The sequence below is a fragment of the Chanos chanos genome, chromosome 11, assembly GCF_902362185.1.
Source record: "Chanos chanos chromosome 11, fChaCha1.1, whole genome shotgun sequence".
NCBI classification, from domain to species: domain Eukaryota; kingdom Metazoa; phylum Chordata; class Actinopteri; order Gonorynchiformes; family Chanidae; genus Chanos; species Chanos chanos.
The window spans coordinates 3,724,327-3,750,007 of NC_044505.1; the positions used below are offsets into that span (position 1 = coordinate 3,724,327).

Below are 25,681 nucleotides of genomic sequence, written 5' to 3' on the forward strand. Positions count from 1 at the left end.
GCTGTGATTGGTTTAAAACTGTCCTTTTTTTCAAGGCTCTGGTCCCTGGCCTTCACTCTACCGTTCACACATCCATGACCTTTACGGCAAAGAGTTGAGGGAAGCAAAAAGGTGGTTTTCTTCGCGTTGCTAGTACCGCTAATGAATCGCTCTTTTTAAATCTACATCCCCAGATGAGCATTAAAAAAAGTCTTTTAATTTTTTTTTTCTTTTTTTTTTTTTTTTGTTACTGAGCAAGTCAAGCGCGTGAGCAAAGTGTGTGGCAGAACAGGAAGATTTGGGATGAAGTTTTTACAGAGTCTTGTTGACACCAGAGCCCTGTTCCTTACAGCGTAATGCCAGCGGCTGTCTTTAGTGTTGTGTTCCTATTCCCCCCCCCCGCCTTGGATTCGCTGTCCGCTCCGTAAAAACGGGAGAGGGTTGTGGTGCTTGGTCGCGGGGAGAGCTGCCACCTTTCTGCGCGGATTTCGGCATTTTCCCGGGGTGACTGCTGGGGACGGGGAATGGACTCGAAGCAAAAGAACAGTCACAGTACAGTTAATGATTTTTTGTTTGTTTGTTTGTTTTTCTCTTTTTTTTATATCTCCTTATTTCTCCTTCGTCAGTGATTTTTTTTCTTAAAAAACATTTACATATTACATATACATCTATATATATATATATATTTATATGTTCTCTGATATATATATATTTTTCTAAAAGAGTCCTGAGGCTCAGCCCCCGCGGAACAGGTCGTTTAGTCGGTCCAGTTCTTTACAGTTATCCATAGACATAAGCTCCGCCTTCTTCCTCAGACGATCATCCCTGTACACTTTAGCTGCATACAGCAAGTCTGTTTCTGATGACAGAGAAAGAATGAAAAAAAGGAGAGGAAGAGAGAGTGAGAGTTAGTGGGTGTGTTTGAATGTGCATGACAGGACTCTTAGAAACATAGAGAACAACACAAATGCTTATGTATCTATGTCTTATGGTATCTGTCTCTGACCCTATGATATTTCAACACAAGCACCACTATGAAGCACCCCAGTGGATGAAGAGAAAGGTGGGCTCCGTACTTGTCTGTCTTTCTTTCCAGCAGTTGTTTCGCACATTAGAGACGTAGTCCTCCTCCACACTCTTCTCTATCTTCTGCAGGGCGGAGCCCTTGTACTCAGACTTGAAGTCTCTGGTGACATAGTAATCTACATGCAGGTTTTCCGTTTGTCGCTTTATGGTTTGGCCTGTGGACCTGCAAATCACAGAGACAACTCACTTTAACACTGATCTCAGAACAGTACGACTGCTGAACCACGCAGGCGAGCAAACAGTTACCAGACACATCTGACAATGTGAACTCTGAGAGTGAACATCAGGAACGTGCTAGGGGCATTAAGAGAGAGAACAATATTCATGTTGAGCCTGATGTCGCTCAGGGTGGGGTTTGGTTGGAGACGTACGGTCTGGAGTAGAGGCTGTAGGGTGGTGTGGACACCATGAGTTGACTGAGGAGAGACACCAGTATCAGCACCAAGATGGGCATCAGTTGGATAAACATAGAAAATCCACCCTGCAGGATATTACATAAAAAAAAAAAATGTACAAAAAATGTTAATGTCTGTGTAATACTGTGTCCTCAGATGATACTGGGGACTTTACTGCTGACTGTAACTTGAATCAATTATTCATAATCTTCCAGGCATGTTTCATTTGTTGATCAGCTAGTTTTGCCTCTGCTCAGCACAGTGATACCAAGAGCAAGATGTTTAAATATTATAAATATTCCTTCTTCGCAAAACACACATTGTGGAGAGCGAGGCTGAGTTAAACCAGGAGACCGGGACTTAAAAGCAGAGAGTGCCAGAGTACAGAGGGCTGATGAGGAGATAAGGAGATGAGTGTCACAGCAGAGGAAGTGAGAGGTAAAGTCATAAACGGTGCTTTTACATACATCTCCCCTTTCCTCTGCTCTCTCTCGTCTGGCGTAGTCCGTCTGCTGGCTGTAGCGTGCTCTTCCATTTGTGAACGTGTGTGTGCTCGCTGAGAGAGTGAGACAAAGAGAGAGGGGGGGGGGGGGGGGGGGGGGGGGGGGGGGGGGGGTGGAGAAAGACAATTTTAAAGACTCATCTCAACATGCCCATTTGAGGGTTACTATTTCTATACTGTGTCAGTGAGCTATTGACCTATTTTTGCTTCTTTGCCCACAAGACACAAATTTAAACAGAGACCTCACAGCACTTACTGTTCAATCAGAGACATCAAATGAACAGCAACAGCCCAAGAAAACGACCTTACTCAACACTGACTCAGGGTTTTTCCAGATAGACACAGCCTTAGAGTTGAAAGGACTTTGATGATCAGTAATATGATGGTTTGATATGGCCTATGTCTCTCATAATGCTTTACTCTCTTATACATTTCTTCTAGCAGTTGTGCGGTTCTCCTGGCAGTGTAGGAGTCTCCTCCTGTCCCAGAATACCACTCATGCGGTTAAGTGGTCCAGAAGAGGCTACGGGTCAGGAGCCGTGGCCTGGATCCTAAAACACATTCCACTACCCCCCAGTCCCGCCATGATCCACAGAATCTCATAACTTTCACCGAATTCGCCCCCTCCCCTCCCCCCCCCACTTACACAGCAACAAATAACAAACGCACAATCATGACAGACTCCGGCTCTTCACTGACCTGAGGTTCAACTCATCTGTTAATCTGACTAAGGAATAATCCCAGATCATTTAAAAAAAAACAACAGCCCACCTATAGTTTCACCGCAGGAAAAATGACTAATTCAGACAAATTTTCTTTATCACATAACCTGTGTTTAAAAGTCATTTATTACGATAAAAGTTGGCATTAAGAGCGACTGATGAAAGTGTTAGTACATGACACGAAACACGTGAAAGTGTTTTTAAACCACAGAACCACTCACCATGGAAAACAACAACCAGCTCCTAATTGCTCAGAATTTCACAGCACAGTGAGACAACACACCCCCATGCATGACTTACTGTGTATTTACAAGCAGTGTAAACAATTTTATTTAGTAAACGCTCTTTTGTAAACACAGAGTAACAGAGGTCAGGCCATATAAGGTTGGTGAAGATCTCTTTTCTTTAAAGAGCACTTACAGGAAGGGAACCCTCCGCCAAAGAACATGTTGAAGAGGTCTTCAGGAGTGATGTCAGCCTCAAACCCTCTATGGAAGTCAAAGCCGCCGTGACTGTGTCCAGGACTGCTAGGCTCCTCCCCGCCAGTGACATCATACTGCCTCCTCTTGTCTGGGTTGCTAAGCACGGCGTACGCGTTGCCTATCTCTGAAACGCACGAGACAGAAGACCAACGGCAGCCAATGAGAGAAGGGCAATCTAGGTGCGTTAGCGCATGTTAAAAAAAAAAAAAAAAAAAAAAAAAAAAGGCGGCGTTTTTGTTTTGACTGACGAGGGCGGTGTCAAGCGTGTTTACTTTTGAAAGCCTCTGTGGCTCCCGGCGCGTGGTTTTTGTCGGGGTGGAACTTGAGCGCTAGTTTTCTGTAGGCTTTTTTCAGCTCCTCTTCGTTGGCCTCCTTACTGACCCCCAGTACCTCATAGTAGTCCTTACACTTCTTTATCCTAATCAGAGAGAGAGAGAGAGAGACAGAGCATTTCAGATATAAAACGCCCTTCAATAGCAAAAGCATCTGGTAAAATGTCACATACAGCTCTACGCAGAGCCCTTAAAAAGAAAAAAAGGATGCACAAAGCCACACATTAGGCGTGACACCTGCCCTGAACACTAAAATAGAAACCCACAACTTTCCACAAAACAGAAAGCAAACTTCTCTCACGCATAGTGATTCAGGTTGTTTTTAAATCATCTCGTACCATTACACTGCTGAATCTGTACATAAACCTTCCTATCTTGTTAGCAAAATAACTCCGACGTTATGAGAGAATGCAGTTTTCCAGGCAATTGTGAAAACTCCAGAGGGTAAATTAAAGCTAAGACGAGCTCGAGGACGGCTGGGAATTGCGATGCAATAATCACCGACAGTTGCGCGAATCTCCCCAGAACGCAACATTCAGTCCCAGGGGAACACACACCTGTTGTAACGTACCTGCTCATCTCAGGTTTAGGCAACCAAATTTCACCTTGCCTTACAGAGAACTGCGTTTGTTTTGTAGAGCCATGCTGTACCTTCATCGCTTGCTCTAATGATTATTATAAATGAGCAACTCTGTGACGGGTTTATTTTCAATTCAATTTCATTTGTAAAAGCGCTTTCCAAGACAGATAGTGTCACAAAGCAGCTTTACAGGATATCGGGCCTGCCATATACAGTGAGCAAGCTTAGGGCAACAATAGTGAACTCCCATTGGTTGAAATCAGAGCCAAGACTCACAAGAGGAAACCCATCCTCCTCTGGCTGGCACTGGGTTGTAAGAGTGTAACAATCTGTCTTAGGGGGAAAGGTGACAGAAGGATCCAGAAAAGAAAGAGAAAAATCTGAGGACGCGTGTTGTGTAACTATGAGGGTGAGTGTGGTTATAGCTTTTTGTACACATTACAATACGTTTCTGAGACATTTGAACGTCACTCCCTCCACAGGGAAAGGGTAACAGAGGACACTCAGAGGTGCCCTGACCTGCATAGTCACTAAAATGCACTGAACAGAAAGAATAAGGGTAAAATCTGCCTTTTCAATAATCAAGTCCAACAGGACAAGGATTTCAAAACAAATCTGGTAGCGGTGAAGATGAACATGGTGCAGACAATGAAGTTCCAAACTGTCATTTCCAGAGACAGCATGTGTGATACAGCATCTACTTTTCTTCTTCCCTTTTTTTTTCTTTCTTTTTTTTTTTGTTTAACATTTGGAGCATTTTGATCTGCCTGTGTTAAAACATCTCCACGGTCTCTTTAGTATGTAGGCTACACCAGTCCTTTCATTCCACCCCTCTTTCTCACACACACACACACACACACACACAATTAGCATCCCTCTCACTCTCCATCTCTCCTAACCCCCCCCCCCCCCCCCCCCCCCCCCCCCAACACTGCCTCCTCACGGGCAATCAGCCAATTCTCAGGGTTTCCCATGGTGATGGAGCAGAGTGTGTCTGTGTGTTCGAGAGAAAGAGAGAGAGAGAGAGAGAGAGAGAGAGAGAGAGAGAGAGACATTACAGACACCGCAGTGCTCTTACTGGCCTGTTGATTAAAAACATTTTATGGGGGAGGGGGGGAGGCAGATTCAGCCATGAAAACTTAATGACCCCTCAAACCATCTGTACTTAGCTGAGCTGTGAAAGTTCCCAGAGCAAGACAACAGAGGCCCGATAGGCTCTGCCGCAGAGTTTTAGATGTTAACCATAAACTAGAGACACGCCGGTAGAGGCCCTGTTAGCATCAGGCTAGGACAAAACTACCGGATCTTTTTCAGTCCCAAGGATACCAGAGAGACCAGCGAAAACATCACTCTGCTCCTCAAGTCAGTTCAGCTGAACAGAAGCGTAACTTAGAAAGCTGCCAACAAGTCTTCTCGGCCTGTGTAGGAGGTGCTACAATGTCTCAGAACAACATCGTTAGAGGACTCTTCCGAGAGAGCGTGTGTGTGTGTGTGTGTGTGTGTGTTAGCACACCCTGGTTATGGAGGGTGAAGGCAAGAACGCGGCAGTTAAACAAACACAGAGCGCGACAGGAACGAGGAGGGAGCTGTTAGCTAGCACCCACAGTGGCCCAGTGGGAGTGCATGTTACGAGAGCGCGGCTGTTATTAGCTTCGCTACTGCGTCAGTGTAAACAGAGAATGTGGGGCGTCCGTTAGCGCGCGGTCGCTAGCCTCATGAGGAGCGCTGATGCAAACGTAGGACAGAGCTAGCGTCTCAGACAGAGGAGCCAGGCCTGCGTTGTCACGCTCAGCTACACAGATCGATGTCGGTAATCAAAAACAGGCTCGTGTGCTGTCTGTGCAAAGGGGATGCTGGGCCTCTTTAACACACGGCCTAACAGCCCCCTGCATGTCTGTCCTTAGCTCATCTCGTATAAAATGCAATCAAATCCCCAGAGGAATTCAATGTCATTAAGAGGGGTTGATATCTTAGTGAAATCTTGTTACACAGTAACTGTTGGAAAAATGTCACAGATATTAAAACACACACACACACACCATAACCTATTTGAAGTTCGAATAAGGTCTTTCAAATCGTGTATGATCTAGTGTAAGAGTCCTCTTCAAGTCTGAGTGTGGCTGTATCCAATGGTTTTTGCTGGAAATATTGGTCCACTGGACAATGTGCCAGTGACCTCACTGTACAAGGGAAAAGTGTGTGAACCTTGCTTTCAGTAATCTGTGCTGTCTTTCATACCAGAATGTCTAGCTCGACTGAAACTTTGCCTCTAACCTTCCTTTAAATCTATCACCTTGGCCCTGCTGATTACTCAGGAGTCTACACAACTGCATTTAACTTCAGATTAACTCATATTTGGATTAATGCCAACAAACTGAGTATTAAGAGGCTCTGCAATGTCATGTTCAAACACTGGACAGAGCTGCCATTTTGGCTCCATTTTCAACCAGCTTGCCATTGCACCAACTCTGGACACAGAAGCCATTTTGGCTCCGCTGACACCTCAGAGGCACATGCAAACTAAAACACTGCCCGTTTGTGTGAAACACTGCTAAACAACAAAAACCCTCAGCTCTTAAAATGTACTGTGCGCTAACCACACTCAAGGCGCAGACTTGACCAGTTAAAGTTTAATACGCTAAAAAAGAAAAATTTAAACCAAACAGTGGAGTGGAAAACCTACAGGCCTGACTGTGAATCCACAGTGAATAGTCACTTAGTCCAGATGCCCAGTCAGTGAATGTAAACTGTGCTTGAAGTTTGAACTTGAGGTTGTTATGTCACTGTGCTTCACATAATCTGGTAGTAAGAGCAGATCAGAGGAAGCCAGAGAGACTCAGTCAGTCAGAGTCAGTGCGGGCCAGGGGTCGTGTGCTCTTAACCTGCCGACAGATAGGCCGAGGGATTACCCACGGGTTCCAGGAGAAAAGAAAAAAAAAAAACGACCACCTGGAACTGTTTAGGATGCTCAGGGAAAAAAGCCACGGACTTCATTAAACCGCACTGAATTGAGGCACCACTGTGTCAACAAGGGTTTCGCAGCTTCAGGATACTCCAATTAAGGATACATTGATCTGTTTATCTCCATAACAAAACAGGATCCAAGGGCAAAACAAAACCCTTGTTGAAATACTACACTATATGTGTTCATTAGAACCTTTGTTGAAATATTACACTATACGTGTTCATTAGAACCTTTGTTCAAACATTACACTACATGTGTTCATTAGAACCTTTGTTCAAATATTACACTACATGTGTTCATTAGAACCTTTGTTGAAATATTACACTATACGTGTTCATTAGAACCTTTGTTCAAATATTACACTACATGTGTTCATTAGAACCTTTGTTCAAATATTACACTACATGTGTTCATTAGAACCTTTGTTCAAATATTACACTACATGTGTTCATTAGAACCTTTGTTCAAATATTACACTATGTGTTCATTAGAACCTTTGTTCAAATACTACACTATGTGTTCATTAGAACCTTTGTTCAAATACTACACTATGTGTTCATTAGAACCTTTGTTCAAATATTACACTATATGTGTTCATTAGAACCTTTGTTCAAATATTACACTATGTGTGTTCATTAGCAACCTTTGTTCAAATACTACATTATATGTGTTCATTAGAACCTTTGTTCAAATATTACACTATGTGTTCATTAGAACCTTTGTTCAAACATTACACTACATGTGTTCATTAGAACCTTTGTTCAAATATTACACTACATGTGTTCATTAGAACCTTTGTTCAAATATTACACTACATGTGTTCATTAGAACCTTTGTTCAAATATTACACTACATGTGTTCATTAGAACCTTTGTTCAAATACTACACTATGTGTTCATTAGAACCTTTGTTCAAATATTACACTATACGTGTTCATTAGAACCTTTGTTCAAATATTACACTACATGTGTTCATTAGAACCTTTGTTCAAATATTACACTATATGTGTTCATTAGAACCTTTGTTCAAATATTACACTATATGTGTTCATTAGCAACCTTTGTTCAAATACTACACTATATGTGTTCATTAGAACCTTTGTTCAAATATTACACTATGTGTTCATTAGAACCTTTGTTCACATATTACACTATATGTGTTCATTAGAACCTTTGTTCAAATATTACACTACATGTGTTCATTAGAACCTTTGTTCAAATATTACACTATACGTGTTCATTAGAACCTTTGTTCAAATATTACACTACATGTGTTCATTAGAACCTTTGTTCAAATATTACACTACATGTGTTCATTAGAACCTTTGTTCAAATATTACACTATGTGTTCATTAGAACCTTTGTTCAAATACTACACTATGTGTTCATTAGAACCTTTGTTGAAATATTACACTATACGTGTTCATTAGAACCTTTGTTCAAATATTACACTATATGTGTTCATTAGAACCTTTGTTCAAATATTACACTATATGTGTTCATTAGCAACCTTTGTTCAAATACTACACTATATGTGTTCATTAGAACCTTTGTTCAAATATTACACTATGTGTTCATTAGAACCTTTGTTCACATATTACACTATATGTGTTCATTAGAACCTTTGTTCAAATATTACACTACATGTGTTCATTAGAACCTTTGTTGAAATATTACACTATACGTGTTCATTAGAACCTTTGTTCAAATATTACACTACATGTGTTCATTAGAACCTTTGTTCAAATATTACACTACATGTGTTCATTAGAACCTTTGTTCAAATATTACACTATGTGTTCATTAGAACCTTTGTTCAAATACTACACTATGTGTTCATTAGAACCTTTGTTGAAATATTACACTATACGTGTTCATTAGAACCTTTGTTCAAATATTACACTATATGTGTTCATTAGCAACCTTTGTTCAAATACTACACTATATGTGTTCATTAGCAACCTTTGTTCAAATATTACACTATATGTGTTCATTAGAACCTTTGTTCAAATATTACACTATGTGTTCATTAGAACCTTTGTTCAAATATTACACTATGTGTTCATTAGAACCTTTGTTCAAATATTACACTACATGTGTTCATTAGAACCTTTGTTCAAATATTACACTACATGTGTTCATTAGAACCTTTGTTCAAATATTACACTATGTGTTCATTAGAACCTTTGTTGAAATATTACACTATACGTGTTCATTAGAACCTTTGTTCAAATATTACACTATATGTGTTCATTAGAACCTTTGTTCAAATATTACACTATATGTGTTCATTAGCAACCTTTGTTCAAATACTACACTATATGTGTTCATTAGAACCTTTGTTCAAATATTACACTATGTGTTCATTAGAACCTTTGTTCAAATATTACACTACATGTGTTCATTAGAACCTTTGTTCACATATTACACTATACGTGTTCATTAGAACCTTTGTTCACATATTACACTGTGTGTGTTCATTAGCAAGCTGAATGCTCGCGCTCATTCAACAGGCTCTTCTGATACAAAAGCACAAATCAGCGCGGGCGTGAAAGCAACCGTAAACAGACATGTCACGGTTTGAACCAGGGCAGGAACACAGATGAAAACTGGACAGCGTCCAGGTCAAGTCTTTAAGGAACAACAGTCATTACTGAAAAGAACTATGGGAAAGTCTTTCCTCTCCTTTGGCAAGAGGCTTGATTGTCCTGTTCAATACGTGCCACTAGATCTATCAGTCATTTTCAGCACCAGCTGCCTTGAAAGAGGTTACAAAACCACTGCCAGTTTCTGCACGGTTACAAGTACTGATATGACATGACACACAACTGTTTCCGGCTGACTAGAGATTCTACAAAAACCAAGGAGGAACTTAGAAATGACCAACACCACGTGGTGGGGGTGGGGGGGAGACAAAACAAAACAAACAAAAAACAAACAAACATGACAATGGCACACAGCAGGGCTGCAGCGATAGCACTGCCAAACCTTAACGTTCAACGAAGCTAAACTATCCCGCCGGTTTGGAATACGCCTGGTTATTAAACTAGCCCGCCGGTTTAGAATACGCCTGGCTGTCGCAGCTTGGCTTTTCGGTCAGTTTCTCAAATCTGAAGTCAATATCTTGTCATGATTTTCTCCCTCGAAGGCTACGAACCTTCTGCCTCTGCTACAGTATCGAATCAGGTATGGACAATGATGGGATTTCACTGCTGTTGGCATCAACTGTCAAAGTTCTGTTGTCATGGCATCCCCAAAACCAAGTCCTCCCAGAACATCCTTTCACTCGAATATCTTATTCATCTGGCATGTCTGGTCAGCTGAGCGAGTGCACATGACCACGTTTATCTGTTCAATCTCTCTGAGTCAGTGTGATGGGAGCAGGTGGAAGGTGGTGAGTTTCATCACTACACAGTGTAGGAGAGCACAGCTGACGTCTATGTGATACAGAAGATCTCTGGTTAGGCCAGAGCCTCGCTCACGAGGCAGCGGGTTTGACTCAAAGGAAGCTGCAAAGGGAAACTGCCCCATCACTGAGCAACTGATATCAGCATGCCTGGAGATTAAGTTATAATCAGAAATAATTCCTTATTTTCTAAACGTTTCAGCCAGAAACACTTGCAGCAGCACCGGGCTAACAACTGCTCTGACATGTCCAGAGGAAGTATTTCTGATCAATGCGGAAGTTGGGGTGGCAACCACAAAGTGAGCTGTGTGTTTTCCTGCCTGTAACACAGCAGTTTGGTAAATGACACAACCATGATCCAAATAGTCCATAAAGTAGGACAGTGAGACAGGCCACAAAACAAAAGAAAAGGGGGGTGGTGTTGGGGGTGCCAACCGAAAACCATAAAACATTTAATAGAACAGATGAAAAAAAAGAGCTTGGGGGAGAAAGAGAGAGGGAGAGAATAAATGAGAAAAGGGTGAACTGTCACCTCTGCACTCCCTCCACTTGATCCTTGGTAAAAGCCTTGGTCGACTCCCCCGCTGGCCCCGCCTCCTGACTCGCTCTCTCGTGCCGGGTCTGTGTGTTCTCCGAACTGTCTGCTGGCCTCCTGCAGTATGCCCCACCATTCCCCGCTGAACTCCCGTTCCTCGACAGAGCATCCAGCAGCACTGTCAGACAGACAGGGGGAGAGAGGGAGAGAAAGAGAGAGAGAAAGGGAGAAAGGAAGAGAGAGAGAGAGAGAGAGAAAGGGAGGGAGCGTGGACAGAATGAAAAAGCAGTACCTACTGTTAGAGATCTGGGAACAGTCACCAAAGCAAAGCTCTATCTTCAAGCCTGAAGACCTGCCAGGAATTTGAGCGTAATCTCCTCTACCACAGCAACACTGAGGCTCAAAACATGTTTTGGGTCTTTGAACAAGTACACACAGCAGCTGTATTCCCTCAAACCCAAAGCCAATGACCCAAAGCACAATGAGGTTCAGCACTGCAGATATCTCACAACTCCCAAGTCCTCTGTCTGCACAGGACTACTGCAACTGTCAGTGTAAGGGCAAGTAAATCCACATAATTAAGAGCTGGGACATTCGGATTCAAAAAAGGAAAAACCCAACAGGAGGGTTCAAATATCTCTAAATGCCACAGAACTCACATTAAAGCTACAAGAGCTCAGCACTGGAGACTGAAATTTCAAAACTAGAAAAATATTCCCTCTAACTGCATTGATGAGTCACTCACCTAGAGCATTTGCTCAAGTTAATCTGTCAACCCCATATAATTATCCTATCACTGTTTACAGTCTGGAATTTGCTGTACAACGGTTACGGATCGGACTTATTCCACACAGTTTGCACAGACAAGCACTCAGGCCATAAACGGGCCTCTTATTTTGCAGACCAAGATGCAGCCTACATTATGGCACAAAGCAATAGTAAATGACAGTAAGGCACTCAACAATGTGCCCAATCAATGTAAAACGATAACACAAGATGAGGCTGTTGTCGCTGCATCTCAGAACCAAAACAGTCTCAGCGGTGCAAATCAGGCCCCTGATTGGTCAGTCAGTCTGGACGTGATCTACCTTGACTAGACTCAATTCCCGAGGTTTGACAGAAAAGCCTGAGACCCACTGTGGTGCACAGACCAAAAAAAAAAAAGTGTGGGGGAGATCAATGAAAATTATAGTCTTTATGATGAGAACAATCACTTTTATTGATCTCAAAATCAATGCAGCAGGGCCAGATCAAGAGCTAAACACCGCTGGAACATGGAACGTGAAGTTAGAACCACAGGCGTGTCATACCATAATAGTGCTCAATTAGAACTGTACAACACACAGGTGTTTTCTCAGACACTGGTGACTGGGTCTTAAGATTAGCTATCTAATGCTAAAGCTCTCCTACTCCTCAGACAACCTCGGGTCAATCATTTTATTAAAGGATTGAAGACAGCCAATCCTGTTTAGCTCCCTTACCTCTTCCTATTGGTTCCAGTAACCTTACCTGATCCGCCCACAATCCCCACTGCCCCCTTTCTCTTTAAATCCCCTTCTGTAACCCATAAGCACTCGATACAACACTCAAAGCAGCACTCACGGCAAGTAAGCAGGTGACTATTGTCTCCAAAGGGAAGAACCCACCAATGTGACGGTCAAACTAAACACTTTGAGTGGCATGAGTCTGTCAGGGTATCAGGACGAAACAAAAAGTTCGAACGAAGAACCATTTTTTTAAACAGTTCTTATTTGTAGTTTTCGCTTTCTCTCTCCTACCACGGACTTTTGTCTATTGCTGGCAGACTCATTAAATAATTCAAACGACCCGCATACACAGTAAAAAAAAAAAAAAAAGCCCCAGAGCTCCAGCTATTATTGACATTTTAAAAAAAAATCTTGACCCAAATGTCGAATCGTAAAATAGCAAATTTGCAATGGATGTGCCAACGTAACTGTCCCCACAGACCTGACTCATTGAAAAAAGAATTGCCTCTATTCGCAAATATCATCTCTCGTCACTTCACCTCGTACTTCTAACCGACGGAGTCGATGCGCTACGCCATCGTTTCGTATTTGCAAGAACTGAGCTAGAACTTTGTATGCTACTGGTAACATGCGCTATCTCTGAATATCACAGAGTAACCTGATTCACAAGCGAGTTCGGAAACCAGCGGAACATTTAGCTGAGCCAAGCGACTGTACAAAATGTCAGATACGGCAAACATTTCGGTATGGATTAATGATTACACATATAAACGAAATCACTCGACACGCAAGAGTTCGATTTAGGGAAAAGCGATTCATGTTTCATCACAGGCAAGAGTTGGGGTCGTGTTAGGTTCACAATTTAAATTAGCTTTAAAGCATCCTGTATAGCCACAAAGCCAACTCACTTACACTGTACAAATGACTATCGCCAGACCACACCAGAGCACTACCAAAGGGTCACGCCACGACCGCTGACAAACGACCGACTGAAATAATAGAATAGCCGTTTATTTTTCAACCATTACTGTTAATGCTTCCGGCAAAGGCGTTTAAATGGGACAAACTTTGGTTCACTCACACTGGTTTGCTGAACGACCGTTAATTTCGTTTTCATTAAGAAAAGAACAGCGCAGACGGACATTAAGTAAGACTCGCATTTATGTTACAGTTAGCTAAAAGCAGAACAGGCATATCTCTCCGCTTCAAACGAAATCTCCAACAAAGATGTGCAATAGAAAAAATAGATCTGACAGCCCAAACACTTGTTTTACCACAAAACTCAGCTCAAAAAACAACCTCCAGCGAGGTAGTTTGACAAAAATAACAATAAGTTACCTTTACGACAGAGTTTAGTATGAAGAGGAAGAGCTAAAAAGGCTTTTCTTAATCATAAAACGTATCGTAGGTCCCGAGCCGGCTAGTAGTATTAGCACGACAGCTACCCTGACTAGCCATTTAGCAACATCAGTCATTTACGTGGAAAGAAAAATGTTTCCGTGTTACCTTTTGCCTTTTCGGTGGGGTAAAGCTTTTCAGCTTTGTTTAAGAATTTCAAGGCCTTTTCCTTGTCTCCAGCCTCCAAGGCTTTTGTGGCTATATTTATGCATTTTTCGGCTTCGTCTCTGTTGCCTTCCATCGTTTCTCCTCTTCCTCCCCGGGTGAACTGCGCAAGCGTACTACGTACTATACTTTTGACACCAGCTCATTCCATATTTATTGTAAAAATGAGACAACATTTGCAAACTTGTGTTTATATTTCCATTATATAAAATGTTAGAAAATGTCAATAAGCAGCGATATAAGATAATTAAGATTACTGTAACGAAATTGCAACAAAACGACGAATCTATTAACTCTGACGTAAAATCAGTTCTCTCGACCAGTGACGTCACGAGGGTAGCCTGGTTCCGTTGGCAAGCACCATTAGTGGCACGTATCAGTAGTTAAACGTGAATTCATCGTTAGTGGCTGTAAACTAGTATTGAAGTATTGAAGCTGGCTTTTGGAGGGCCAAACATCCTCCTGGGGGGGCGCAAGTTCTGCCACTTTTTGTTCTTCCTTCATGAAGAAATCCCGGGGTAACAGGTGTGCGAAGTAAGGCAGTTATAGACCACATTCGGTTGGATTATATGAAAACCAGCAGGACTTTGGTTTTTCAGGAAAGAGAGGAGGGACTCTATATAAAAGTCCATAACTGCTCATCACACCACACTAATTTGTTTTGCTGTTCCTGGCATGATTTTTCTAGCTTTTTTTTTTCTTAGGAACTGGGTGAAAAATAACTTGCCTAAGTTTGAAATTTTATAGTAGCAGGATCAAGCCTGGCGGCATGGTGGTGCAGTGGGTAGCGCTGTCGCTTCACGATTCCCGGCCGGGCGGCCAGGGTCCTTTCTGTGTGGAGTCTGCATGGCTTTCCTCCAAAGACAGTTAGGTGAATTGGAAACACTAAATTGCCCCAAAGTATGAATGTGAGTGTGAGTGTGTTTGTCTGTGTGTCTGCCCTGCGATGGACTGGCGACCTGTCTAGGGTGTTCCCCTGCCTTTCGCCCTATGAGCGCTGGGATGGGCTCCAGCACCCCCCGCGACCCTAATCAGGATAAGCGGCTTAGATAATGAGTGAGAGTGAGAGGATCAAGCCTTACTTTGAAAAGAGATAGAAATCAACCGTTAAAATGAAAACCTAGATTTTGTTTGTTTGTGTCACACCAGAATACCTATTCGTCCCATGAATTTTTCCCATGTTCCCAGGACAAGTGTATAGTAGTGAACCCCCTCAGCAGGGCCAATTCTATGGTATGAGCTTACCTCATTCATCTCACAGGATTCATCTCACATTCTCTCAGTGAAATCTTTAAAAAAACTCATTGGCTATTAGAGTAACATAATATAAGGAGAGAAGTCCAATGACCATATACATATCAGATGTTTGTGCAGTTCAGAGACTAGCAGAAATCGGTTTGGAGACCATTTCCTGTAGACAGCAAAATCCTTTAACTTAGAGTTTGTGGTGGATGAGAAAAGAGTAGGGGAACCTTTTGGCTGTCAAAATTATTTGTTTATTTATTTATTGGTTCATTCATTCATTGTGACCAGCTAGCCAGCCCAACTCCTTTGGCACCCCACCCCCAACACACACACACACATACACACATATACACACACACAAAGCTCAGAAACAAGCCTAATAATTAAGGTTAATATATCTTGGCTGTGTAGTGATCTTTAGATCTTATTACATCATGTTACATCATCATTAGTGCATTATCAAATCTGATCTAAAAACCCTGAAATGGCAAACAAAACAAAAAACCATTCAATAAAGTTGCTGTCACACTCAACTAGGCCCAGGGATTTGCCCTTGGGCCAGTGACCTTGAAATGTAATACTAATTTACACAGGGCAGGTACTGCTAGCAGGGCAGGTCATTGTTAAGCAGCACTGTGGTTCTGCTGGCCCTTGTTTGCAGCAGCGTCCAGGCTGCTTAAGGCCGCGTGGATACGGAAGTGCAGTCTGGATTCCATGGAGTAGTCCTTATAGTTCACTCTGTGAAAGGAGATTCACACACACATACAGGAACAAGGTTAACATATATAAATTCTAAAAAAACACTGAAACATAATGCCCAGTCTCATACCACCATTGACCCTCATGATCTTGAACAGGATTCAAATAGCTCTGATCTGCAGCCAGTTTAAAATGACACCATTGTGAGCATAAAGGAAATATAACTGCAATATAATCTATGATAACAGGTCCTGGATCAGTCATTAATAAAGAACAGTACCAATATAAGCTTTATAGAACAGCAACAGTTTTAGACTATTGGCCATTGCATCTCTAATTGCTTCAGACTGCCCTTTGTAAAATAGATGTTTATTCCAGTTTAAGAGGCATGTCCACCATACACAAGACTAAGCAGTTGAGTACTCTGCAAATATAGGATTTCTGACAGACAACTCCAGCCAAAAGTCAAGACGGTCCAATCAGAATTTTTTTTTTAAGCTATTTTTTCTGTTGGACAGTGTCAGGGACTGGCTAACCTTTTTGTGACTAACTGAGAAATCCTGCCTGTTGGAATATCTCTCAGCTTGGAAAAAAACCTCACTCACTTGGCATTTTCAAAGTGTTTGATGGCCTTCTCGATGTCTCCCTGCTGTTGGTAAAGAAGGCCCAGTTCATACATACTGAAGGGAACTAAGTACAGGTCATAGCTGATACTCTTCTCCCTGTTAACACAGTCAATTCATGTTGCAGAAACCGTTATTTAAGTCTAAGACAACGTTTAACTATGAGTACAGATTCTCCACTCAAATTACACAGTCTTTCATTAGTCTTGAAAATCTACTGGAAAAGCAGGTACAGGTTTGTCTCTCAGACTGATAGTAATTATTGTTCTTTTGTTGCTCTAACCTAGATATGACGTGGCTGAAGCAGGCTTCTGCCTCTAGGTGGCGCCCTAGATGCCTGAGACAGAGTCCCTTCAGCATCTGCACAAGGCACTGATCATCAATGTGGTACTCTGATGGGTCTAAAATTTAAAAAAAATCAAACACAGGTTAAAACAAGGTTTACAAACACACACAAAAACGTGAAAAAGGACACATTTTGAATCCGCTCTGGTAACTCAGGAAACTCCACCGATTTGTACACTGTCCAGGGAGTGCTTGATAAGATTCAGAAACGGCATAAAATATATTTATGATCGGTTACAGACTGTGTTTGGGAGTAGTAGAGGAGGTGGCAGTTTTAGACTCACTGGAGTCGTTTTTCAGCTCCTCTTCAGCATGTTCTATGGTCCTGAGAATGTTCTCATTCAGTTCTGGTCTCTTCCCCACTGTAGTGAAGCCATTCCACACATACATCATCTCCTGCAATCAGAACATGGGAGAGTGGGAGAGAGAGAGAGAGAGTGAGAGAGAGAGAGAGAGAGAGAGTGATGTGCAAGTTATTCTTGATGGCTGTTCTGCTTATAGCTAAGTTTTAGTTCAGCTGATTATTTACTTTACTCGGCTGCAATAGGATCACGAAAACCCAAACACATCCATTAAAAAGGAATTCATCATTTAAGTGTGTGTGTGTGTGAGTGTGTGTGTGTGTGAGGGGTCTCACCAGGGCCGGGACGACTAATTTGACAGGATTTGGGGAGCAGTAACGTCGAGCTTTCCTCGCAGCAAACTTTTCTGTCGGCACAGACTTCCCAGCGAACCTCAGTCTGAGACTCTCCACCTTTCTGCAGGAGTGAAGAGGAGAACCCCACGGTCACACAAAAACACCTCCATGTGTGAACCCCTTTACATAGAAGCTCTGTTCAATTTACAATCACTCTCCAGCATGCGGTGTACTACAGAAGTAAAAAATCAGAGGGGCGAAATGTGATGAATGTAAATTTGAGCCAAGTCAATGCCTTTATATGCTGCTCCTGCAAAACCTAAAGGTCCTCGTGAGTTCAGTGTTGATTCTGTTAGAACTAGTATTGATAAGCAGTTGAGAGTTGTGTGTGTGTGTGTGTGTGTATGAATGAGTGAATGATTGGGTAAAGAAAAAAAAAGCCAAACAAAGGCCTCACTCCATCCACTCACCTGTACAGCTCCACCACATCTTCACCTGTCTTCTTCACCTCCTCCTCAGGGAGCATGCAGAGAATGGAGGCTTTCTGGAACACGTAGATAGCCTACAAACAAAGCAAATACATGAGCACAGGGCAGAGAACACACACAGCTCAAAGCACAGTCAAATGTCTGTAAAAAAAAAAAAAAAATCATCTCATTTGTTCTTCTCAACAAGGGGACCTACTCATATCAGCCCGCTACCTAATCTAGTTACGCCACAGTGTGTGCAGAAATGATCACTAATTCAGATTTGTTAATATTTCATGTGTGTAATGTGGATTCTATTATACTACTAAACTATCATGTTTAGAAAATTTACTTCATTTTACTTATTTAACGCTCAACTATGAAGCATCATATATATTAACTACATTATTTCATTAGTGCTGCACTGGGGTTTTTGTTGCATGTTTTTTAATCTTTAGCGTGACGTAAAGTCACACTTTCAGAGTTTACATCATGAGGTTTGGAAGGCTGAGGCCGTCTGTTAAGTTCAAACTCTGGTGAAGAGAAGGACAGCACCTGGGACCATTTGCTCTCCTTGCAGAGCAGGTCAGCGTAGCGGTACGCCTCTAACCAGTCCTGCTGGAACGAGTAAGTCCACATCAGTTCCCAGTAACACAGGTGGTGAATCTGTCGCCATTCCTGCTGGGCCGCGATACATTCCAGGAACTTGCTCTGGGCCTGCATGAAGCAAACACAAACACACAAATAGTGCAATGTGATCGTGTTTTGTTGGTTGATAGTCTAAACTTATACAAATCACTCTCTGTTGAATAAGGCTATTGGAGGGCAGGGCAGCAGCTGCAGCACCCACCATCTCAAAGTTTCCCTTCAGGACTGCAATCCGGGCTACGTAGAAGAGAATCAGTGAACCCTAGAGGAAAGCACACGCACACACACACACACACACGTTAGGAGTAGGGCACCTTTCAAACAGATGTGTGTAAAGATATGTAAAAAAATATTTAGAAGTACTAACTCACATTGGGGAATTGATCAATGTATGGTTCCAGTAGAGCTTCTGCCTCACTGAGGTTACCCTCACCAGTACCTAAGAATGAAAGCCCCAAGAGAACATATCTCTACAAAGATTCTCTGCACTCTTAGACCGTATGTCACAACAGCTTACATGCCAGATGACTGGGATGCAATTCTAATGATCGCCACAAGAGGGAGACGGCGAGGCGACAATCACACTGGCCCTTTGTGGCCTCAAGTAAAAACCTAGCGCCACAACACCATCAAGTACTTGATATACCTATCAGATTATGTTTCAGTAATAAAATAAAGCTCGAATAATCTACTCACACAGTTAAAACAGTCAAATCCATGTTTTGGAGAAATGTAGCTGTGTTACAGGCTGAGCATGTCAAACTATACATCTTCACTCCGATAAGTCCTTTGCACATTTTCTCACTTTTTTTTTTTTGCATAGAGGCCAGAGAGTGTGCCGTTTGTTTAACTGACAGACGTCACTAAACCGTGTTAAAAATTTTTCCTACTGCCAAAGTCGGAGTTGAGCTGCCACTTACCCAGAATAACAGAGACGTAGGTGTGGAACATGAGCAAGGTTAGGGTGTTGAGGATGGAGCGGAGGCTGGCGCTGCTTGCCCCCTGGCGAAGCTGAGTGAGTCCGACCTCCTGACCGACAACAGAGAAAGGGCTGTCAGCGAGGGTTACTTTGACGTTGATGTTACTCTTTAACGTTATTTTGAAATTGACTTTGATGTACGAGTTGGAATGGGGGAGCCCTTAGACCAAGGGTATGTTGGAACGCATTTTATTTTCTGCAGTAATGCTTATGATTTTAAATTGTTTGAAAGGGAACCGAAAAATAAGGACTTGTGCGTTTCTGACTCAACTGTTTATAGAGGTGGGCAACACAGCCCAAATATTCTGTCAAGGTCATTTTTTCCGAGTATCACAATCCATGATATGCATCACGACTTTTTAAAACAATTTACTGTACACTACAACTAAGCTAGAAATTATGTAGTACTCCATTTTCACCCTTCAAGACCATCTATCACTAAAAGAAAACACCATTGCAGTAATTAAAACACAAGTCAGCGAATAACTGAAGGACGGCCTGCACCGCAGCGTTTCCAGTCGTAAATTAGATGGATGTGGGACTCAAACTGGGATCCGATGTATGACTTGACCATAAATCTCTCGTCATGGGAAAAAAAGTTGACGTTCTGAATTTTACCCGTAATATTTTCGAGGCATTCGGCGTACAGTTGGGGCACGGCTCTGGTTTTCACTGTTCTAATTGCGACCACATCTTTAGCTAAGTAAAAAATTACTGCTTCTGTTACCTCCCTCCAGCGTTTGGCTGAGTGATAACATGATGTCGTGTCATTGAAAAGCGGTCGTAATTCTTGTTGATGCCTCTGTGTGCGTTAAACCAGTGGTTCTCAATCCTGCTCCTGAGGAACCGCTGCTCTCCACGTTTTCCATCTTTCCCTGCTCTACGTACTCGACTGAACTCATCAGTAGCATTTTTTGATTGGCTATGCACACCTGATTTAATCAAGAGCATCTTAATCACACTAATCAGGTGTGTTCTGAGCTAGATAGAGGATACATAGAAGATATGCAGAGCAGGGGTCCCCCCGGAGAAGGACTGAGAACCACTGCGTTGAACTGTAGCTCTGGACAAAACACTCACCATTGCACATGCCCTTGGGAGTGCATTAAAAGGAGTCTAAGACAATTGTTGCGTTACCAGCCGCGGTACGAAGGGTTTCTTTGCAAACCTTGCAAATCAAAGTAGTTTGATCGGATTTGGCAAATCCAAAACACTACCACATAGAAGTGGAACCAATTCTTCTGTTTCAGCCACGCTGCGCGCTCGTTTCATTCAAGTTAGCGCGTGTGCGAGGACAAAAGTACTGTCAAGTACACGTCCAACAAATAGATTTTTTTAAAGGTAGGCCTACCACCTACAATACATTCTGTTGGTTTATTGGTATGAAGTGGGACGAGTTAGTGTTCTCTGGAGTCATCCTGAGCAATAAATATGTAGCCTATGTCTGGGGACAGCGTGTGAGCGTATCATACCTTTTCTTAACATAAAACAATGCGCAGCAGCTCTCTTTCACGGTACTTTCGATGTTTCATAAAAGCATGACGTGTATACATGTAAAATCCAGGTATAATATTGTCATGTTGCCAACCCCAAACTGTATGCGGTGAAACTTACTCGGTCCCCAGAGAAACCCATGAATTCCAATAACCTGAGGACTCTTGCGGGAAAGAGAGACAACATCTAGAAGACAAAAAAAAAAAAAAAACCTGATCACCCACGGACCCTCTCCATATGAACCACGTCAAATAAACCTATTCAGCTCATTTACTCTTCAATCACACTTAATATTGATCAGCATTCATGTCAAGTCTACGACGTTATAAATACATAAATGGAGTGTTTAAAAGCTATATAGATTACATTACCAGGTTAAAAGAACCGATTCCCATGCAGACGCCTCCAGCAAAATGAACGAGCGTGTCGCTTTCCTCCCCTTTGCTCTGTTTAGAGGCTAGCATGTTTTGGCACTCCCTGTGTAAAAAGAATAGTGTGTTGTGTGGCTGTGTGTTTGGGGGAACATGTAGCACATACATAATGCAAACAATATGAGAGTGAGGGTAGACTGAATCTAGGTAGTCTGTGAAAAGGAAACAAACAGAAATATAATCACAAAATAAAAGGAATAGTAAAATGAAGCCATGTATGACATTATTACAGACAAACAAAATTTCTGATTAATATAACACAAAATCCAATTGATTAAAAAAAATAATTAATTGCAAGTGTGAGGAGTAGGCTACACATGGCCAAGATCGGTATATGTATGTATGTTTGTGTGTGTGTTTTAAAAATGTCCTTACACAAAAATCTGATAACTCGTACGCATCTTGATTCCTCCTTTGATGAAGCCAATCATGCTTTCATCCTAATTCATTTGAAACAATATGAAAATCATGACAATATCGCACATTTATCAACAAATCATTTAAAACATCTCACAAACGTGGAAATATACGTTTCTTTGAGACAAACTTCAAAAGAAAAAAAAAATACTTGGATCAGTTGTGCCTTCTTTAACACAATGTCTTCATATGCCACAATGTTCTGAGTGTGTACGTGTGTGTTAGGCCATTTCACTGTACCTCTATGAAGGTGAGGGCAGCCTTGAAGAGAAGCGTTTCAGCATAGCACAGCTCAGCATGCATTTCCTCTAGAGGATTGAAAAAAAAAAAAAAAAAAAAGACAATAAGGCATAAAGCAAGAGTTCACATATTCGCACGTGCCATCACACACATGCACAGTCCATGGGCACATACACACATTCATATGTGCGCATATACTTCCGCACATACAAATGCACACACGCGTGCACACACACACACCTTCTGACATTTGCTCTGAAGTTCTCATGGTCAACATGTTAGTGAGTGTCTCAAAAACACTGGTCCTTTTCCTAAATCTGTCAAAAAGAGAGAGAGCAAAAAGGAAAATTAGTAAACCATCTAAACACACACACACACACACAAATACACTTCAATCACTTCAATAATGAAAGAAAAGTGACGAACTTTTGGCAGGTATCGAGGGCTTCCTTTAAAGCCACCGTGGCTGTTTCTATGTCTTTGGGTTCAAAGGTCATGCCAGCCTGCATGAGCAAGATACTGCTGTATCCCATGGCATGGTAGACACTCTCATACCTCCTGTGACATCACAACAGAACACACCAGTTACAGCAGGTGCAAGAAGATTCCCTCGTTCCTCTAAACACAACAGAATTTGGAGCTCAAAATTTTGGTGCGTTCTACCATTCTTCAACGGTAAAGACTACAAAGGGATAGATATGTCTGTCTCTTGTTTCACTGTGCAAAAAAATAGGACCTGTCCAGGTTCAGATAGCAGTTTCGTCAAGAATAAAGGGTTAATCCTTCTCTTAGGAACCAGTTTTAAATGCGTCCGTGTGTGTGTGTGTGTGTGTGTGGTAACTTACCAGGGGCTGAGGATATCCAGTGCTTCAGAGAATCGGTTGTTGAGGAAAAGATAAAGTGAGGTGGAGCAGTCCTTTAGAGCTGTCCTCAGGTCTATCCGAGATATCCTGCATTAACAGGCAGGGAACACAACCTTTTTTAAAAAAAATAAGCCAGCTGCACACATTTCCAATATAGCAATTTTATGATTATCGAGACAATAGCTCCCAAAGCTCGCAGCGTGACTGGAACAAGGAAGAGCTAATGCCACACAGTTGTTAACAGGCAGGTTTCGTCAACAGAACCAATGACTGGGACAAAACCAAGCCCCGCGACGCACTGAGTTTCTATTTTATATGCACTTTATCAGTCCTGGAGCTGACAGCGTCCACAGAGGTCTAACTAAAATTAAAAAAAAAAAAAAAAAACATAAAGAAACCTTTTTCTTACATTTTACTTTCTCACATTTCAATGTCTACGTACAGCACAAATCCTTAATGTGGCTCTGGAGAGACTGGTAATATTGTTCTTCTTAAAAAAAAAAAAATTCATTGTATTTATGTTGTGTCACGTTTGAAATTAGGCGTGGGGAAAATAGAAACAAAACAGAGAAGGCAACAATGGCAGTGGATACAACAAAGGGTAAAGGAACGAGTCATGAACCAATAAAAAAAAAAGGTTGTATCGACCAGCAGAGCCGTCGAAGGCCGTAAAAGGTTCAGCAGTGCAATGAGGACCTGTTCTAACAGGACATCGGGTCACCTGACCTTCCAAACACAAATACATGCATGCTAGGATTACTACTCCTGTCAGTGACACTGACCAAGGCACCAGAAAAAAAGACCTGAAGTTGTTCCCTGGGGCTGGCTGCGGCAGCGTGTCTCACTGCTGTAGTGTGTGCGAGTGCTCACTGGTGTTAGGATGGCTTAAATGCGGAGGTTGCATTTCACTGATCACTGCTCAGTATGTGTGTGACAAACAACGTACTTCTACTTCAAACATTCAGGGCATGATCTCTGCTATATCATGTGAACTAATCATTGCACAAACAGATACATCAAAAGACAGAACCCACTGTCCTGGCGAGGCCCAAATTACAGGTCTATGACCTCCAGAGGTCTTCAAAGGACGAGGGAGATAACATTGTTTATGTTGATCCATTTGTTGCCTCTAGAGCTAGTGTTTTGCAATTTTATTTAAAATGGCATGAAAAGGCTTCTGTAAATTCTTTCAAAGATGTGGTTGTAGAAACGCGAGGGAACCAATGTCACATGAAAGGTCACAAACATCACAATCTTGTACTTACTCAGAACCCCCGTTCGTTGCATCTCCAATACCGTCCTACGAGACCAATCATGAACAAAATCAGTACGTCTCACCTCACAGAACAGCACTCCACTTATACGGCAATAGATTTAAGTTAGATTTTACTAAAGTCCGTGCGGCGATCTGTGTTTCTCTCGACACATGTATGGGGTTATGTCAGAACCGCGAAAAAATACATTGTCCGTGACCAAAATTCAATAAATATTTAAGTAATGACGTTGCAAACCATTGCCCACACATTAAGAGCCGAGTAGGTCTAATTAAATCAAGTGCAGCAAGAAATTTAAACCCCGAGTTCTGTGACCGTGTTAAAGCGAGGGAGGTTAAATTTGGTCACGGACGAAAGATAATTCTAAAAGACCAATTTCGTTATCCTCAATATTGGTTGCCCCCGTGGGAAATGCGTTACACTGAAAACGATGCTATTAAGTTGAAATGATGTTGTTTTCTTGTCTTTTCATTTTGGTAAAAAATGTTTATGACTTACTTCATCAGAATTCCAGGAGATTTTCTCGTCTACGGTGATCTCATTTAGGGTTGTCTGTGACTGATTAAACGCCATAAGAAATAACAAATAATCAGTATGAAATGATAAAAGAGAACATTACAATCCCAGTTTTATTATTTAAGTTCAAAGTGATTTAATTTTGACTAAAATAGAAAAAGTTGTTTCATATTATACTCGTTTTTTAAACGCAGATTGAAAATATGATGGGACGAACCTCCATACCGCGCTCCTCAGTCGCCACAGAAGCCATGCTGCGAACTTGAAAACACAAGCAAATTAAAAGTAACAAGCAAATTAAGCAAACAAATTAAGGTAACCAATACCAGTTATCCGCCGTTTGAAATCAAACATGCCCTTGGGGAAATATCTAAGAAATTATAGTGATATATTATAACAGAGATATGACTTCCAATAAATACCAGAGAACCTTCTGGTGTGGAGTTTTAGTACTATTGGCGCCCTCCATCACACTCGAATTTATTTACGGTGACTTGCCGGCGGACAAAGGCACACCCACCGATATTGACACCTCCCCAACTTCATATTTAAATAGCGTGCATGTAATACACTTTCCATATAAATAAGGAAACAGAAACCGAAACAGAAAATATTTCTTTTTGGGGAGGGGGCGACGATTTAAACATGTCATTCTGGGGGGAAAAAAAACAATTTTTAATTGTTCAGTTTTAGAATTGAGGGGGAAAAAAGAAATATATATATATACACACACACAGATATATGTATGTATGTATGTATATTCGATCTAT

General features: G+C 41.8%; 2 protein-coding genes across 2 annotated transcripts; both read right to left on the reverse strand.

Moving 5' to 3' along the window:
• Positions 1-682: 682 nt before the first annotated feature.
• Positions 683-14,120, reverse strand: dnajb14 (DnaJ heat shock protein family (Hsp40) member B14). Its single transcript, XM_030788021.1, has 8 exons — positions 13,977-14,120; positions 10,981-11,161; positions 3,439-3,584; positions 3,105-3,290; positions 1,928-2,016; positions 1,437-1,546; positions 1,056-1,228; positions 683-838 (listed from the first exon to the last, which is right to left on the reverse strand). The coding sequence occupies exons 1-8, from the start codon at positions 14,107-14,109 to the stop codon at positions 714-716; spliced, it is 1,143 nt and encodes a 380-aa protein (XP_030643881.1). The 5' UTR covers positions 14,110-14,120; the 3' UTR covers positions 683-713.
• A 1,781-nt stretch (positions 14,121-15,901) lies between these two features.
• LOC115824173 (tetratricopeptide repeat protein 39B-like) lies at positions 15,902-25,164 on the reverse strand. The gene is made up of 19 exons (XM_030788279.1): positions 25,129-25,164; positions 24,387-24,421; positions 23,104-23,208; positions 22,685-22,816; positions 22,499-22,575; positions 22,259-22,326; positions 21,977-22,041; positions 21,542-21,647; positions 21,291-21,356; positions 19,618-19,726; positions 19,069-19,136; positions 18,900-18,959; positions 18,605-18,766; positions 18,053-18,144; positions 17,583-17,703; positions 17,230-17,341; positions 16,884-17,001; positions 16,583-16,699; positions 15,902-16,016 (listed from the first exon to the last, which is right to left on the reverse strand). The coding sequence occupies exons 1-19, from the start codon at positions 25,162-25,164 to the stop codon at positions 15,902-15,904; spliced, it is 1,764 nt and encodes a 587-aa protein (XP_030644139.1).
• Between the last annotated feature and the right edge of the window lie 517 nt (positions 25,165-25,681).

What these genes read in the sequence shown, in the direction of transcription:
- dnajb14 (XM_030788021.1), bottom strand. Translation starts at nt 14,109, where the DNA reads ATGGAAGGCAACAGAGACGAAGCCGAAAAATGCATAAATATAGCCACA. An exon ending in TACAGCCTCTACTCCAGACC is followed by an intron (nt 1,229 to 1,436) that starts GTACGTCTCCAA and finishes TGTGATTTGCAG; the next exon opens with GTCCACAGGCCAAACCATAA. An exon ending in CTGGAAAGAAAGACAGACAA is followed by an intron (nt 839 to 1,055) that starts GTACGGAGCCCA and finishes CTCTGTCATCAG; the next exon opens with AAACAGACTTGCTGTATGCA.
- LOC115824173 (XM_030788279.1), bottom strand. Translation starts at nt 25,164, where the DNA reads ATGGCTTCTGTGGCGACTGAGGAGCGCGGTATGGAG. An exon ending in GCAACGAACGGGGGTTCTGA is followed by an intron (nt 23,209 to 24,386) that starts GTAAGTACAAGA and finishes CTGTTAATGCAG; the next exon opens with GATATCTCGGATAGACCTGA. An exon ending in CTACGTCTCTGTTATTCTGG is followed by an intron (nt 19,137 to 19,617) that starts GTAAGTGGCAGC and finishes TTTCATTCTTAG; the next exon opens with GTACTGGTGAGGGTAACCTC.